We start from the raw sequence: 12,516 nt of genomic DNA, 5'->3' as shown, positions 1-12,516 counted from the left end.
GTTCGATTTTAATCGAAACCACTTCTATATCAACAGATATTTTTATACTATCAAATTCCGAGATAATATTGAACAAAACGTAAAATACGTTATTTGAAGTCTCAAAACTCTTTCGCTTTCACTAGGCGTACCGCTGGGTGTGGAGGAGATTAGTTATTCCTCCAGTCGAGAGGAAGTAGAAGTACCAACTTATTTCTTTAACTAAAATAAAACAGCATTTTCATTTTCAATTTATTGTTTTTTAACAAACACAACTATAGTGACAACTAAATAAATATCGTTTATTCTATTTTTCATAAATTAAACTAAAAACACGCAGCATTCCTTACTATATCATCAAGTCCATTATAACTCAAAAATTGAATACAACTTTACGTTTAACGTTAAAATGGACGTTTATTTGACATTATTAATAATACCTACTAAAATTGGTTCCAGAAATCCTCGTGTGCAAAAATCGTATCATAATTTTAACTAAAACTATTTGGTCAGCATTACTAGCCTTTCAATATTTTTTCTATATGACTAGACAATCGCTCGTAGGCCGCCTTGTTTCTGTAGAGATTGATGTTGGCCTTAACTTTCTTCATTAAAAGTGGTGGGTCAACGTCACTCAACTTGACAAGAGCCTCTGGAAAAAGAGTAAATATTACTAACGTTACTAGCATGCACAGAGTACATTTTAAATAAGCACAGGCAACGTATTAAAAAATCTGAACCACAGACTAACAAATGTCTACTTTCTCTAGTAGGTACTTAGTCTAGGTACATAATATGGGTTATAAAAGTTTACCAAGCATTTCTTTTCTGAAGGCTTCATCTGCATCATCAAGATGTACTAGCATAGCATTGTAGAGCGCGTCGACATGGGCTCCATACAACACGGTGTCATACTCCTCGGGCCGGTTGCAGAACAACGTTACTAAAGTGTGCACGGCGAAGGAACGCACTTTGTCGCTACTGTCGTCAAGACGCTTCAGAATCACTGGAAAAGAAATTAATTGCAGTTACATGATGATCATTTTCTAGGGGACTTCTTTTTAAAAGCTCTAAGCAGGAAGCTGTTTATAAAATCACACATCTACACGGACCGACTCAACTTTTAAGATTTTTTTAATTTAAGTAAACCCATCAATTTTTATTTTATTATTAGATCTCATTTATATTATTTGAAGTCTAAAAACTAATAAAGAAGACACACAAACTGGATAAAATGAGGTAGGAGCTAAAAGAATTCTTTGTTTAAAAAATCCAATATTTTCGATAACCATTGTTTACAGGCCGCCTAAAATCAAACATATAGGTGAAGTTATAAAAGCTTAGTAAAAAATTAATAATATCGGTACCAAAGTACAGCTTATGCAGTATCTCGCCGGTGAAGCAGCCGCGCTGGCGAGCCAACACGGCCAGGCAACACACCGCGCGCATCGTGTGCTCGCGCGACAGCGGGGAGTTGTCATCGGCTAGGCCAACTAGCAGTGGCACCATTTTCTCCAAGAATGGCTCCAAAGACTCTTTAGTTGGGAATAAATTCACTTTCTGCAAATATAAGGTATAGATTTAATATCGTTTTGTTTTGAGTGATAGGTACTAGTAGAATTTGCAACAGTGATCAGCCAAGGACAAAGATATGTTCAGATTTAAAGTATTGTAACAAAGTTTTGGTAAATTCGTACACTTATTATAACCATAACCACCTAACTATACATTGTTGGCTGTGACTAGCCATCAACATCATCATCTTTGCACCAATTTCTACGGTCCTGGTGCCAGCCTCATCCAGACTCGACCCGAAAACTTAAATATGTCGCCGACCTGTGGTACCCTTAGAGCGATATAAATGCAGTGGGAAACTAATCGCTTGTTATAACATGACCGGATGACTTCCATTGCCGATCTCCCGTCATAATTATATTGTGTTGAACCTTATCCCCGGTGTCGCCGTCCCCCCCGCAGTCGGGCAGCGGGCCGGCGGGCTCGGCGGGGTGGTCCTGCAGGGCCGAGCACAGGCAGGCCGCGGCGGCAGAGCGGATGGCCTCCGCTGTACGACCGGCAGTCCACACCAGGTTCGGCATTATCACCTCTGACAAACACGACACAATATACCACAGCCTTAAAATTTTTACATCGAAGTAGGTAGATGAGGTTGAAGACATGCTCAGAAAATAGTAAAGTAATACCTAAGACAAAAAACACGGTCCGGATAGGTCTGGAAGATTTTCTCCTGGAGTATAAATAAACTTTAGGATAAGTACAGAAAAGGAGAAAACCGGGCTGTCGTCCAAGCATTAGTACTCTTGTTAATAATCCTTATTGCTAATTTGACTTTAATATACCTACTTTTACTTCGGATAAATTATTACAACTGGCAAATCCCTTCTTCATATATTTTATTTAAAATAAGAAAAATAAATCATCTTAAAAGACAAGTCTATCTTACCTTCAAGAACGATCTTAAGGAAGGCTTCCAATTTATCGTTATCGCAAGTTTTAAAGTTGACATCTCTACGCAACAGCACCGTGGAGAGAGTCGTGAAGATCTTCAGCTTCACTTCTGGGTCCACCTTGGGGGTTGCCAAGCATTCCTTCAGGAGTGGTGCAATGAGGTGGAGCTGGGCGCCCATTGCTGATCCTGAAATTAAAAGAAAACGCAAAAAATAAACAAATCGTACCCACATTTTAGGAGTCTCCGTTTACCATCGACACATTAGGTTTGGCCAAATAACTGTCAAGTAGCTTTCTAATATATTTTCTGTTAAAATAGAAAATTAGACGTAAGTTACGTTTTCTAGGATATTCTTCACAAAACGATCTGATTGATAGAAAATTTCCTTAACAACCAATTAATAATTCTTACCAGAATTCATCAGTGCACATTCAAGCAGACACCGATCTGGAGTCAGCATCGTCCAAGTGAGGGCATCGCTCGTTATTCCCGCTAGGACTTTACCAATGTGCTTCTCATACAGAGTAGTCAGAGTCTTGCCACATTTCTCCACGTATCGCAATTTGTCCAGATTTGCTAAAATACATTTTCCTTTATTTAGTTTGATTTTTAATCAACGCTGATAGACTGAAAGCCAACCTTCGTCGTCCTATCCCAACATACTAGGACGACGAAGTGTTTACTAAAAATGCAAAATAACTAGGAAATTCAAATAATATTTTACGCTACCTGACTATAAAGCGAAGCGGGGCATCAATGTGGAGAAAACGAGAAATGTTAATCAACTTGTGACTCTCTTGGTATCTAAATATTTACAATAATTCTCCGGAAGGATGATCCGATTTTAAGAACAGGCAATGTTAAGCCAAACCACTTCTATTAAATATAGTAAGACTCACATATAGCCATAAACTGTATCTGGTTATCTACCGGCATGGCATACACTGTAAAGTTGATAGTGAACAAGTCGTCTGCTACATTGGTGCACGCCTCGCCGCATACATCCAATAGGGCCTCACACATATGCAAAAGATTTGTTTGGTACTTCGGCTGTAATAAACAGACATAGATTTAAGGAGAAATTTATGCGCTTAAACATCGGAACTATTATGAGTAAAAAAATAATTTAGCTGGCCAAATAATTCACGTAGAAGCGTGTTGCCAAATTCGGGAATATATTGCGCCTCCTCGCTCTTAAAACTCATGCTAACTATAGATACTAAAAAGTGCAAGTGAGTATTCCACAATCCTTCAGTTGCCTACCTTCCTAGTCCTGCATCTATCAGGGTCAGCAGCTTCCCTACATAACTCTTCAAGAACTTTCTCCTGCAGCAATTCAGGGCGGGAACCTTTAATGATGTTGGCGATCACGAGCAGTGCGGCCCACGAGTCCACTTCAGACTCCAAAAGCGGCCACCAAGTGCTGGGCAAAATAAAGTAGCCAAACAACTCAGCAGCACGTTTTATCTAGAAAATAATTGTAATTTTGTCTGAACAAATAAATATACAAGAAGTCAAACGTACAATCGAAGTCTAATAACGATACGTAATGTATACATTCGTAGGAATAGTTGGTCTTTCAGATCAAGCTGTCATGCCAGTGCAAAATGTACCTTATAGCAATGATTGTCAGTATAAAACAAGCTTCAAACACGATTTTGGCACGTATTTTAAACTGCCTAAACGATAAAACATGTATAAGTCAAACCACAAACTATATTTGATCGTCTCGTCTTCGTGTATTTATTTCATACCTCTAATATGATTCTGGGGTCTTCATCAGTGGCCCCACGAAGCATGGCTTTTATGATAGTGTTAGCGTGTTGAGTGGCTCCCTCTTCAGAACATAAGATCAACCAGCACAACAGCTGGGAAATACGGAGGCGAGCATCTGCTTGCCAACTGTCCATCTCTAGAAATATAAACATTTTAAGCTTTATTTATATCATGCTGATCATGCACAAGGACAATTCATTAGCAAATGGAATCAAAATAAAATAAATGTTCTTTCATGTGACTAGAATGGCTCTAAGTTGATATGATAGGTTTGTTCAACACCATAATTTGAGGCGTTTTCTTACTCAGGTAACATTGCTGATATAAGGTACGGGACAAAAAAGAGAAGAACAAATATTCTATTGATTTGGGGCCACATCTATAAGTCAGTTGCCGATGTGGAAACGAGATGCCGCTACGTCTTATAGTGCGCCGTCTAGCCCCTACAACTGTCACAGTCTCCCATTAAAAGATGATGGTTATATATATACCTCGACAAATGGCTGGCACTATCTTCCCAATATTAGACTGAGCCAGAACTCTGCATCCCATGTTAGGGCGTTTCACATCAGGGTAATGAGTGGGAACGTCTTTCAAGAAATCTGCCTTCTTCTTCAGGTCCTCCTCATTTTCCTCCATGTATTGGAGACCAATATCCGCCCATAGAGTTGTCGCGGTAGTCCTTATTTCCTCCATGGCATCGCTAAGACTGGAAATTAATAAAAATATTATTTGAAATCAAATCAGGTTTTATTTGCACAATTAGCTGAATGGTATTGATAACCACGCCCAACCCACTGAGTGCAACGTGCCGCGGGTTCGAACCCCGCCTAAACATGATCCACAAAAGATTGTTCCGAGTCTGGGTTTCTATGTGCATGTGACTCGAATGATTGAAAAAACTCCGCGATACAAAATTTATGTCCCTTACTGCGGAGGTAGTTTCGTAAAAAAAAAAAGAAAAATATTACTTTCGTAGTTAATTGACATCAATTTAGGTATACATAAACTAGCTTTTCGCCCGCGTCGAGGTCGGTCGGTCGGCGTTTCCAAGAGAACCCTTCCGGGATAAAAACTATCCTATGTTCTTTCTCAAAGTCAACTCTATCTCGGTGCCAATTTCATTAAAATCAGTTCAGTGGTTTAGACGTGAAAGCGTAACAGACAAACAGATAGACAGACAGACAGAGTTAATTTCGCATTTATAATATTATAAGTAGGGATTCAAAAACTAGAATGGCAAGATCTAAAAAAATAATGAAGCACATACAGTTGTCAAGTGAAATATAAAGTTTTTACTAGCACATTCATCTCACAGAACTGACTGCTACTGCTCTATTGTATGCTACATTAAAGAACATAAAAATAACATTTAAGAATATGAACATTAATAATTTATTTAAGTAACCCTTCAATATAGTTCAATGGAATAATGCTATAGAAAGTGACCAAAAAAATACACATAATCACTTATTTGTTAATTATAGCAAAACTTAAAATAATATTGGATACCTAGTAAGCAATACAGGCAACATGCGATGCCAGAAGGAATATCTATCTCTATAAGTCATCATCCAGTTTCCAACTTCCTGTGTGACCTGCATTCGCACTTGAGTGTTTTCATCAAATAGTTTCTCAGCCATCGGACTGATGGACAGTTCAAAACACTTTCCATTGCCAGCTAGGACTATTGCTCCTGAAACAGTAAAGTACCATACAAGTAACAAAAGAACAACCTTTTTAGTCTGAAAGGTATTAAAATATATATATATTTTTTGGTTTTTACTTTCTATTAACATTAGTGTGTTATGCTTTTAAAATAACATGTGAAGATGCAATTTTTTTTATACTGAAATGGCCCTATTGTAAGTTATACCCACAATTTTAAATTTGACCACTTCATCTATTGTTTTTACAAGTCAACTTTTTGTAATTAAGATAAGATAGTAATAAAAGTAAGGTTAATTACCTATTGCTTTGATAGCAGCCACTCGTACTCTAAAATGTTGGTGAGCAAAATTGGAAAGCACTGGCTTCACATAGCTCTCACATTGAAAATGGAAGTCTCTTTGAAGAACCTTAGTCAACATTATAATACATTCACAGGCCTCAAGCTTCACCTTTGGAAACGGATCAGTAACCGTCTTAGTAAGTATATTCGTGAAGTCATTGATAAAAGGACTCAGCAGGAAAGTTACTTTGTATTTTTCTAATATCTTGTGTACCAATTCAATTAACACTAAGCGTATTTCTTCAGATTCCTCAACGATTTCGGGACATCCTATACGGCGAACGATTACCGGTAGAATGTACGTCAAGTAATAATCGTTGAGTGGTAGTTTTTCGATGAAATTCGATATAATCAGAGCCGAGGTCTCACGACATCCCTCGGCAGGGTCGGAGAAACTTTTCAAGACGTAAGCGTAGACTTCAGGGAAGATAAGAGTTAGGTCGCAGTCACTGTTGGCTGGGTTTTCAAAGATTTCCTCATTGAGTTTCACCAACGCTTGTTTTCGGTCTGCTTTAGCCTCACTTTGTAAGCCAGTTATATAAACTTCTAAAGCAGCGCGAGGATTTTCCAGTAATTTAGCTTTCGTTTCACACATTTTTATTATATCCTAGACCCCTGACTAAGCCGTAAGTCGGAAATATCGACAAAACAAAAATTGAGGTTTTTGAATACGGATATTGATAAACAAAATCTGTTTCCATGACGACAGCTACAAAGACTGACAGCGGCAGTACTTGTCAAGAAAAATATGGAAATAGCTGTCAGAGGTTTTTCAACATGTCATTATCTGACAAACACCAAAGTACATGGACCCGTATATAAACTACAATATTTTAGTGAATTTCATCGAAAAATCGGACTATGACTGTTAATTTAAAGTTTAATATAACATTTCGACATTAACCTTATCAATTTTTTTTAAGATAAAAATTTTAAATTACATTAAATTTAAATTTATATAATGTTACAAAAACACTTATGTGTAAATAACGAAAGTATGTGAGTGTGATTGTATACGTACGTTATTTCTTTAATAGTCTTTAAGCTGCTGCGCACTGGATAGATTTCGATGAAATCTTGTATGGAGAAACTGACTAGCTTTTTCGATTCAATTCTTTGTTGCATATCATTCACTGAATACAAATACTACTTATTCGATTTTGTTATAGCAAGGTTTTTTAATTCTAACTGATATAAAAGTCGGTGATGCTGCAAGCAACAACTAGAATATAATTAAAATTATAATTAAACAATACCGCTTTCTTTTTGAAGTGGCCTCACGGTTCCAGCTTGAAAATGTGGCTGTTTTTAATTTGGAACAGCTGACTACTATTACTAAACTAATACTATTAGAAAGGAAAAACAGTGTGGTTTTTTACACATTAATTACTTTTTTTATAATAACTATCGTGAGACTGATTCATTATTAATGGGGGTGAGCGACTAGTTTCGGACCCAACCGGAGTCCTTAATCATGAGCAGACGCGGCGGGATCGCGAGTCGAACTATTTGACTCGCGATCCCGCCGCGTCTATTAACTAAATTTATTAACTAACTAACTTTCTCGGCACAGCGACCCGTAGTGAGTCTTGGCCTCCGAAATGAGAACTCTCCATTCTGTGCGGTCCTGCGCTGTATCCTGCCAATTGTTGGAATGGATTTCACGTAGGTCCGTTTCCACCATATCCCGCCAGCGGTACCTGAGGCGATCGCGATTTATTACTTGACATTAATTACTATTGTGTATTTATCAAAAAAATGGACAATGTGTTGACGCCTCCATGGCACAACATTATTTTTAAGCAATGTCACTGTCAGATAGTAGAAGGTACAGTCGACTTCCGCGAATAGTTGAAATATAATACAAACTTATACGCTTTTACGGTGACCACATAAAGTGTATAAAATAATGGATAGTTCACTCTGGTAAATAGATGAGTAAAGAAAAACACAGTAAGTTTATCTCTCAATCAATAATTCTGGATATATAATTCATGAGTCACGAGATTATCATTTAATAAGATTCGAGGCCGAATTGCTGTGTCCACACTGTTGTTTTTAATTTAAAACATTTATGATAATAAAAAAACAACATCTTTTTTGTTTAGAAAAACTATTACGTTTGACGCAAACACAGAGATAACAAATAAGATAATTTACATTTGATTCAAATGTAGGCTCGACGAAACTACTTCAAGTACATAAAAGAATTCTTAATTGAAGCGATTTATTTTAGATATTAACCATGGAGTCAACAACTTTTGAAGGTGTTAGTGATAGATACAATGGTATAACGGTTGACTCTAAAGAAGAACCTTGTGAACCAAACAATTTCTTAAATAAATTACAAGGTAAGTGTAAAGGTCATCTCACTCAAAAGTGTTTTCTATGTTATAACGTTATTTTTAACATTATTGTCACACATTTCCAGTTTCATTGACTTCCTGGTTAGAACAGAAGAAGCGCTGTATATGGTTTAAGGTGAACATAAAAGATGCAGCCTGGGTGCCAATATTAGCAAATGTAAATAATTTATTATTTTCCTTAATAAAATCTGAGATAGTACCTACAATCTAATATAATAATTAGGTATATAATCTAAAGTTTTTTCCTTATTAATTTAATTCAGGAAGGCTTCAATTTCCATCATGCCCGAGGGGAATACGTAATGATGTACAAATGGCTTCCAGAAACGATGTCAAACTTGCCTCCAGCTAGCCACACAAACCTTGGTGTAGGGGCAATGGTTTTTAATGACAAAAATGAAATACTGGTTGTGTCTGAGAATTACATTGATTTCCCACATTGGAAACTACCTGGAGGATACGTAGAGAGAGGTAATAGTATTATCAGGGGGTACCGGACATTAGCTTATCTTAATTAGCAATAACTACAAGTTGTTTTATTGCTTCAGGTGAGGATATCAAAGATGCAGCTGTCAGGGAAGTTAAAGAAGAAACAGGAATTGATTCAACTTTTGACTCCATGGTGACACTAAGACATACCCACAATGCAATGTTTGGGAACTCCGATATATATGTAATTGTAGTGTTACATGCCACATCAGAAACCATCACCAAATCTGACATGGAAATTAAGGCATGTAAGTGGATGGATTTAAATGAATATATAAACCACCCACATGTACATGAGTTTAATAGATTCATTGCTAATCAAGCGTTAGACCTAAAGGCCCGAAACCTCAAACTTGGACTCCGTAAAGATGTTCTCAATATTCCAAAACTGAATGTAAAAAGGGAAATGACATGTCTGATTCTAGAAGATGCATAAATCTTGTAACACTATTATATTCAGGGTCAAGTGGTACTGAAATAGCAAAGAGATAATGATAAATAGATATCTTAATAAGTAAGTGATAACAATGTGATGTTGAGTTTACCTCATGGTAGCTGTTTTATCTCATAATAGGTATAAAAAAGGGTAATAAAAATACTACATTTAAAATCATTATCATGTATTTTATGATTATCCGCACATAAAATAATTCAGTTATACAATTAATAGCTAGTGAAAGTTCAAAAATATTTTTATGTACAACATAAGTTTTCTGCAGTTAACTATAAATTGTAAACTGAATTACCCCTAATAAAATGTACCTAATGATTGTATGACTATAAATTTGTTATCAATAAATTAAATGTTAAACAATTTTTACACCTTAATATTTCCACCTAGTATTTCATAACCTAACTTTTTTAATGACAAAGCAGAAGCAAAGAATGTTATTTACATAGCAAGTTCAATAAATTGACCTCTTACGTCATTGGAACGTGACTACATCCTGTAGGAAATTTGTATGTGGCCAAAACTGCTAACAATGCTTCATTATAAATTGTAGAAACTTTCCACTGCGTCAATGTGTGATTTCATCACGCGCATGCAGTATGGTGATTTAACAGTGTTCTAGCACAATAATTACTCTATCTAGTTCCTTGCGTGTATTGATTCAAATAATAAACAGCCCTTAAGAGCTTGTACTAATATCCCGCCTCACGCACTTTAACAATTTAATTTATAAGTTAAAAATAATCTGTAATTAATTGCTCAATTATCCTATACCTAAGCAACATTTAAATAAATGCAAAATATTCTAGTAATTTGTAGTCTGGTTTATCAAAGACTTGTTTAGAAATTTTCAACAAAGGTATCATTGTATTGAACATTGCTAGTTGTTAGAAAGGATAATAATTCTGTAAAAACATTGAGGAGGACCTCATTAAACTTTGTTTTAAAAGGATTATTTAAGCAACTTGTAATCAATGTGACTTAGTTGATATGTCAATGAAAACAAATGCCATGAAGTGATTCTTCCAGTGCTTCAATCTAATTCTGGGGCAGCACCATTCCTGCCAACATACTCTCCTTCTTCATCAGAACTGTCCGCGTCACCAATTATAGATTTCAGGATTCCTCCAAATACTGAGTTAGGATTCTTATTGTCAGGTGGTATTTCTATACCAAACCATATGCGGCCAATGTTGTCTAGATAAACAGAGTAGTTTGGATCCCTTTTAATACTTATAGCATACCAATTTCTTAATATTTTAAATTGATTTGCTTGTTTTCTGGAAAAGAAATATCATTGTTACGTATTAAAAAATCACATAATAATAATATCAGCTATCTAATTTGATACTATTGTAAAAAATGAAGGCAATTTCTTTTATAACTAAATTTTCTTACTAGTTCTATAGTTTCATACTGCTTTGAATCAAATAAAGTACTTACTGTTCAACAGCACGTAATAGGAACCACAGGAAATTTAATAAAGGGAATAGGTATGGTGGTCCTTTATTGTTGTTAATTCTAGGATGTAGGCCAGTGTATTTGTTAAATGTTTCGTTCGCCATTTGTACATTCCGTAAACAGAGAATCTGTAGAACGGGCTGAGCAATAAATAAATCTATTTCAGATTTTAGTCCCTTTGTTGTGTGTAATTCAACCAGCATAGTAGCATATGCTGAACCATCACATGAATGCAGGAAATGTCTGTGTGCAGCCGTGTATTTCTTCTCTTTCCAATAAACTTCAGCTATTTTCTGTAAGTTAATAGTTTTGGCAATGTAAATAAACTATGTTATTTGTTTAAAATCATATTAGGGTATGTTGCTATTAGTAAAACTAAGCATTTAAAGTTTACAAATATAGTCTGTTGCTGCACAATATTGACACAAATACGACAATGTATAATATTGACACGACACGAATGATGTAGTTCTAATTGGACTTATTACCTTGTGTAGTAATGGATGGCCCTTTTTGTTATTGTCCATGGACCATTTCACTGCATTGGTAAGATATGACTCTCTTTCAGGGATACTAGCACTCATTAATTCGAATAACTTTCCTAATTTCTCGATCCAATCGCTGCATGGTTCAGTTTCTGATTTGTTCAAGACGTCTATTAGCAATATTGCTAAGTCTGCTCCACTTCCCTGCTGATCGCGCTGTAGTAACAGTGAAGAACCTTTGTACAATAAATTCAATAGATCCTCGTATTTCTTTTGACTAAGATATCTGAAAAATCATAATAAACAGGAGTAAATGATTGTTATTATACACCAAACTCCTAAATAACATGTTCTCGGGCTGATTTTGATGTACCTGAAATATAAGGTTCTATACATTTGATGTGCTTCATAGTATTGGCCAGAGTTCACAGAAGCTTCTAACTTATCAAGAACTCTCCCAACTCCTCTTTCCCCTCTTGCAGCCATAATTTATTTTCTAGAACAATCAGTTTTTCTTCTATTTCTATTCACAAACCAATTTACGCCATAACCACGAATCACCAATTGCACAAGTTGTTTTTTTTATTTCATTCGGTTAGGGTGCAATGTCTTTTGAGACAATATATTCAAGAAAAACACTTACTGACGCGAATTATTTTAAGAATCTTGTTTTGCATTTTTATGCATTATAAATATTTCAGTGTGATTTTATTCTAACAAGATATTTGCTCATTTTTTCAATAACTAGAATGTTTTTTTGTGTAGTGACAACATTACACTGATATATTACCGATTTATCATCTTTTTTATAAAATTCCTACTGGTAACATGGCAACCCTACGTCCAGAATCTCGTTCACTTTTATAATAATTAGTTTTAATTCAATATTTCCTTGTTTTATGATCGGACTACTATATTGCTATGCTTTCGGTGGTATTTTAACGTCGACACTGTCAAAACTGTGGCTCTTGTGTCTTTATATTTACGAGTATCATTTCAGAATTTTCAGCTTTTGGTAGTTATCAATTTTA

At 35.7% G+C, this 12,516-nt stretch overlaps 3 protein-coding genes across 4 annotated transcripts; 1 reads left to right on the top strand and 2 right to left on the bottom strand.

The window, feature by feature from the left end:
* Nucleotides 1-265: 265 nt before the first annotated feature.
* On the bottom strand, nucleotides 266-7,095 carry LOC113492175 (dynein assembly factor 5, axonemal). The gene is made up of 12 exons (XM_026869523.1): nucleotides 6,192-7,095; nucleotides 5,735-5,918; nucleotides 4,714-4,931; nucleotides 4,201-4,358; nucleotides 3,710-3,913; nucleotides 3,346-3,496; nucleotides 2,858-3,022; nucleotides 2,441-2,632; nucleotides 1,926-2,083; nucleotides 1,347-1,539; nucleotides 794-985; nucleotides 266-631 (listed from the first exon to the last, which is right to left on the bottom strand). The coding sequence occupies exons 1-12, from the start codon at nucleotides 6,826-6,828 to the stop codon at nucleotides 498-500; spliced, it is 2,586 nt and encodes an 861-aa protein (XP_026725324.1). The 5' UTR covers nucleotides 6,829-7,095; the 3' UTR covers nucleotides 266-497.
* A 982-nt stretch (nucleotides 7,096-8,077) lies between these two features.
* LOC113492174 (nudix hydrolase 8-like) lies at nucleotides 8,078-9,902 on the top strand. 2 transcript variants are annotated; one of them, XM_026869522.1, is made up of 5 exons: nucleotides 8,078-8,186; nucleotides 8,470-8,584; nucleotides 8,665-8,756; nucleotides 8,863-9,070; nucleotides 9,148-9,902. In XM_026869522.1, the coding sequence occupies exons 2-5, from the start codon at nucleotides 8,479-8,481 to the stop codon at nucleotides 9,522-9,524; spliced, it is 783 nt and encodes a 260-aa protein (XP_026725323.1). In that variant the 5' UTR covers nucleotides 8,078-8,186; nucleotides 8,470-8,478; the 3' UTR covers nucleotides 9,525-9,902. The 2 variants fall into 2 exon arrangements, with proteins under 2 accessions (XP_026725323.1, XP_026725322.1); XM_026869521.1 differs by lacking the exon at nucleotides 8,078-8,186 and having other exon boundaries at nucleotides 8,238-8,584.
* LOC113492173 (Golgi to ER traffic protein 4 homolog) lies at nucleotides 9,692-12,060 on the bottom strand. The gene is made up of 4 exons (XM_026869520.1): nucleotides 11,859-12,060; nucleotides 11,489-11,771; nucleotides 10,983-11,293; nucleotides 9,692-10,819 (listed from the first exon to the last, which is right to left on the bottom strand). The coding sequence occupies exons 1-4, from the start codon at nucleotides 11,969-11,971 to the stop codon at nucleotides 10,573-10,575; spliced, it is 954 nt and encodes a 317-aa protein (XP_026725321.1). The 5' UTR covers nucleotides 11,972-12,060; the 3' UTR covers nucleotides 9,692-10,572.
* Nucleotides 12,061-12,516: the final 456 nt, after the last annotated feature.

This window comes from Trichoplusia ni, chromosome 3 (assembly GCF_003590095.1).
Source record: "Trichoplusia ni isolate ovarian cell line Hi5 chromosome 3, tn1, whole genome shotgun sequence".
NCBI lineage: Eukaryota > Metazoa > Arthropoda > Insecta > Lepidoptera > Noctuidae > Trichoplusia > Trichoplusia ni.
This window is presented reverse-complemented; position numbering and strand designations above follow the sequence as displayed.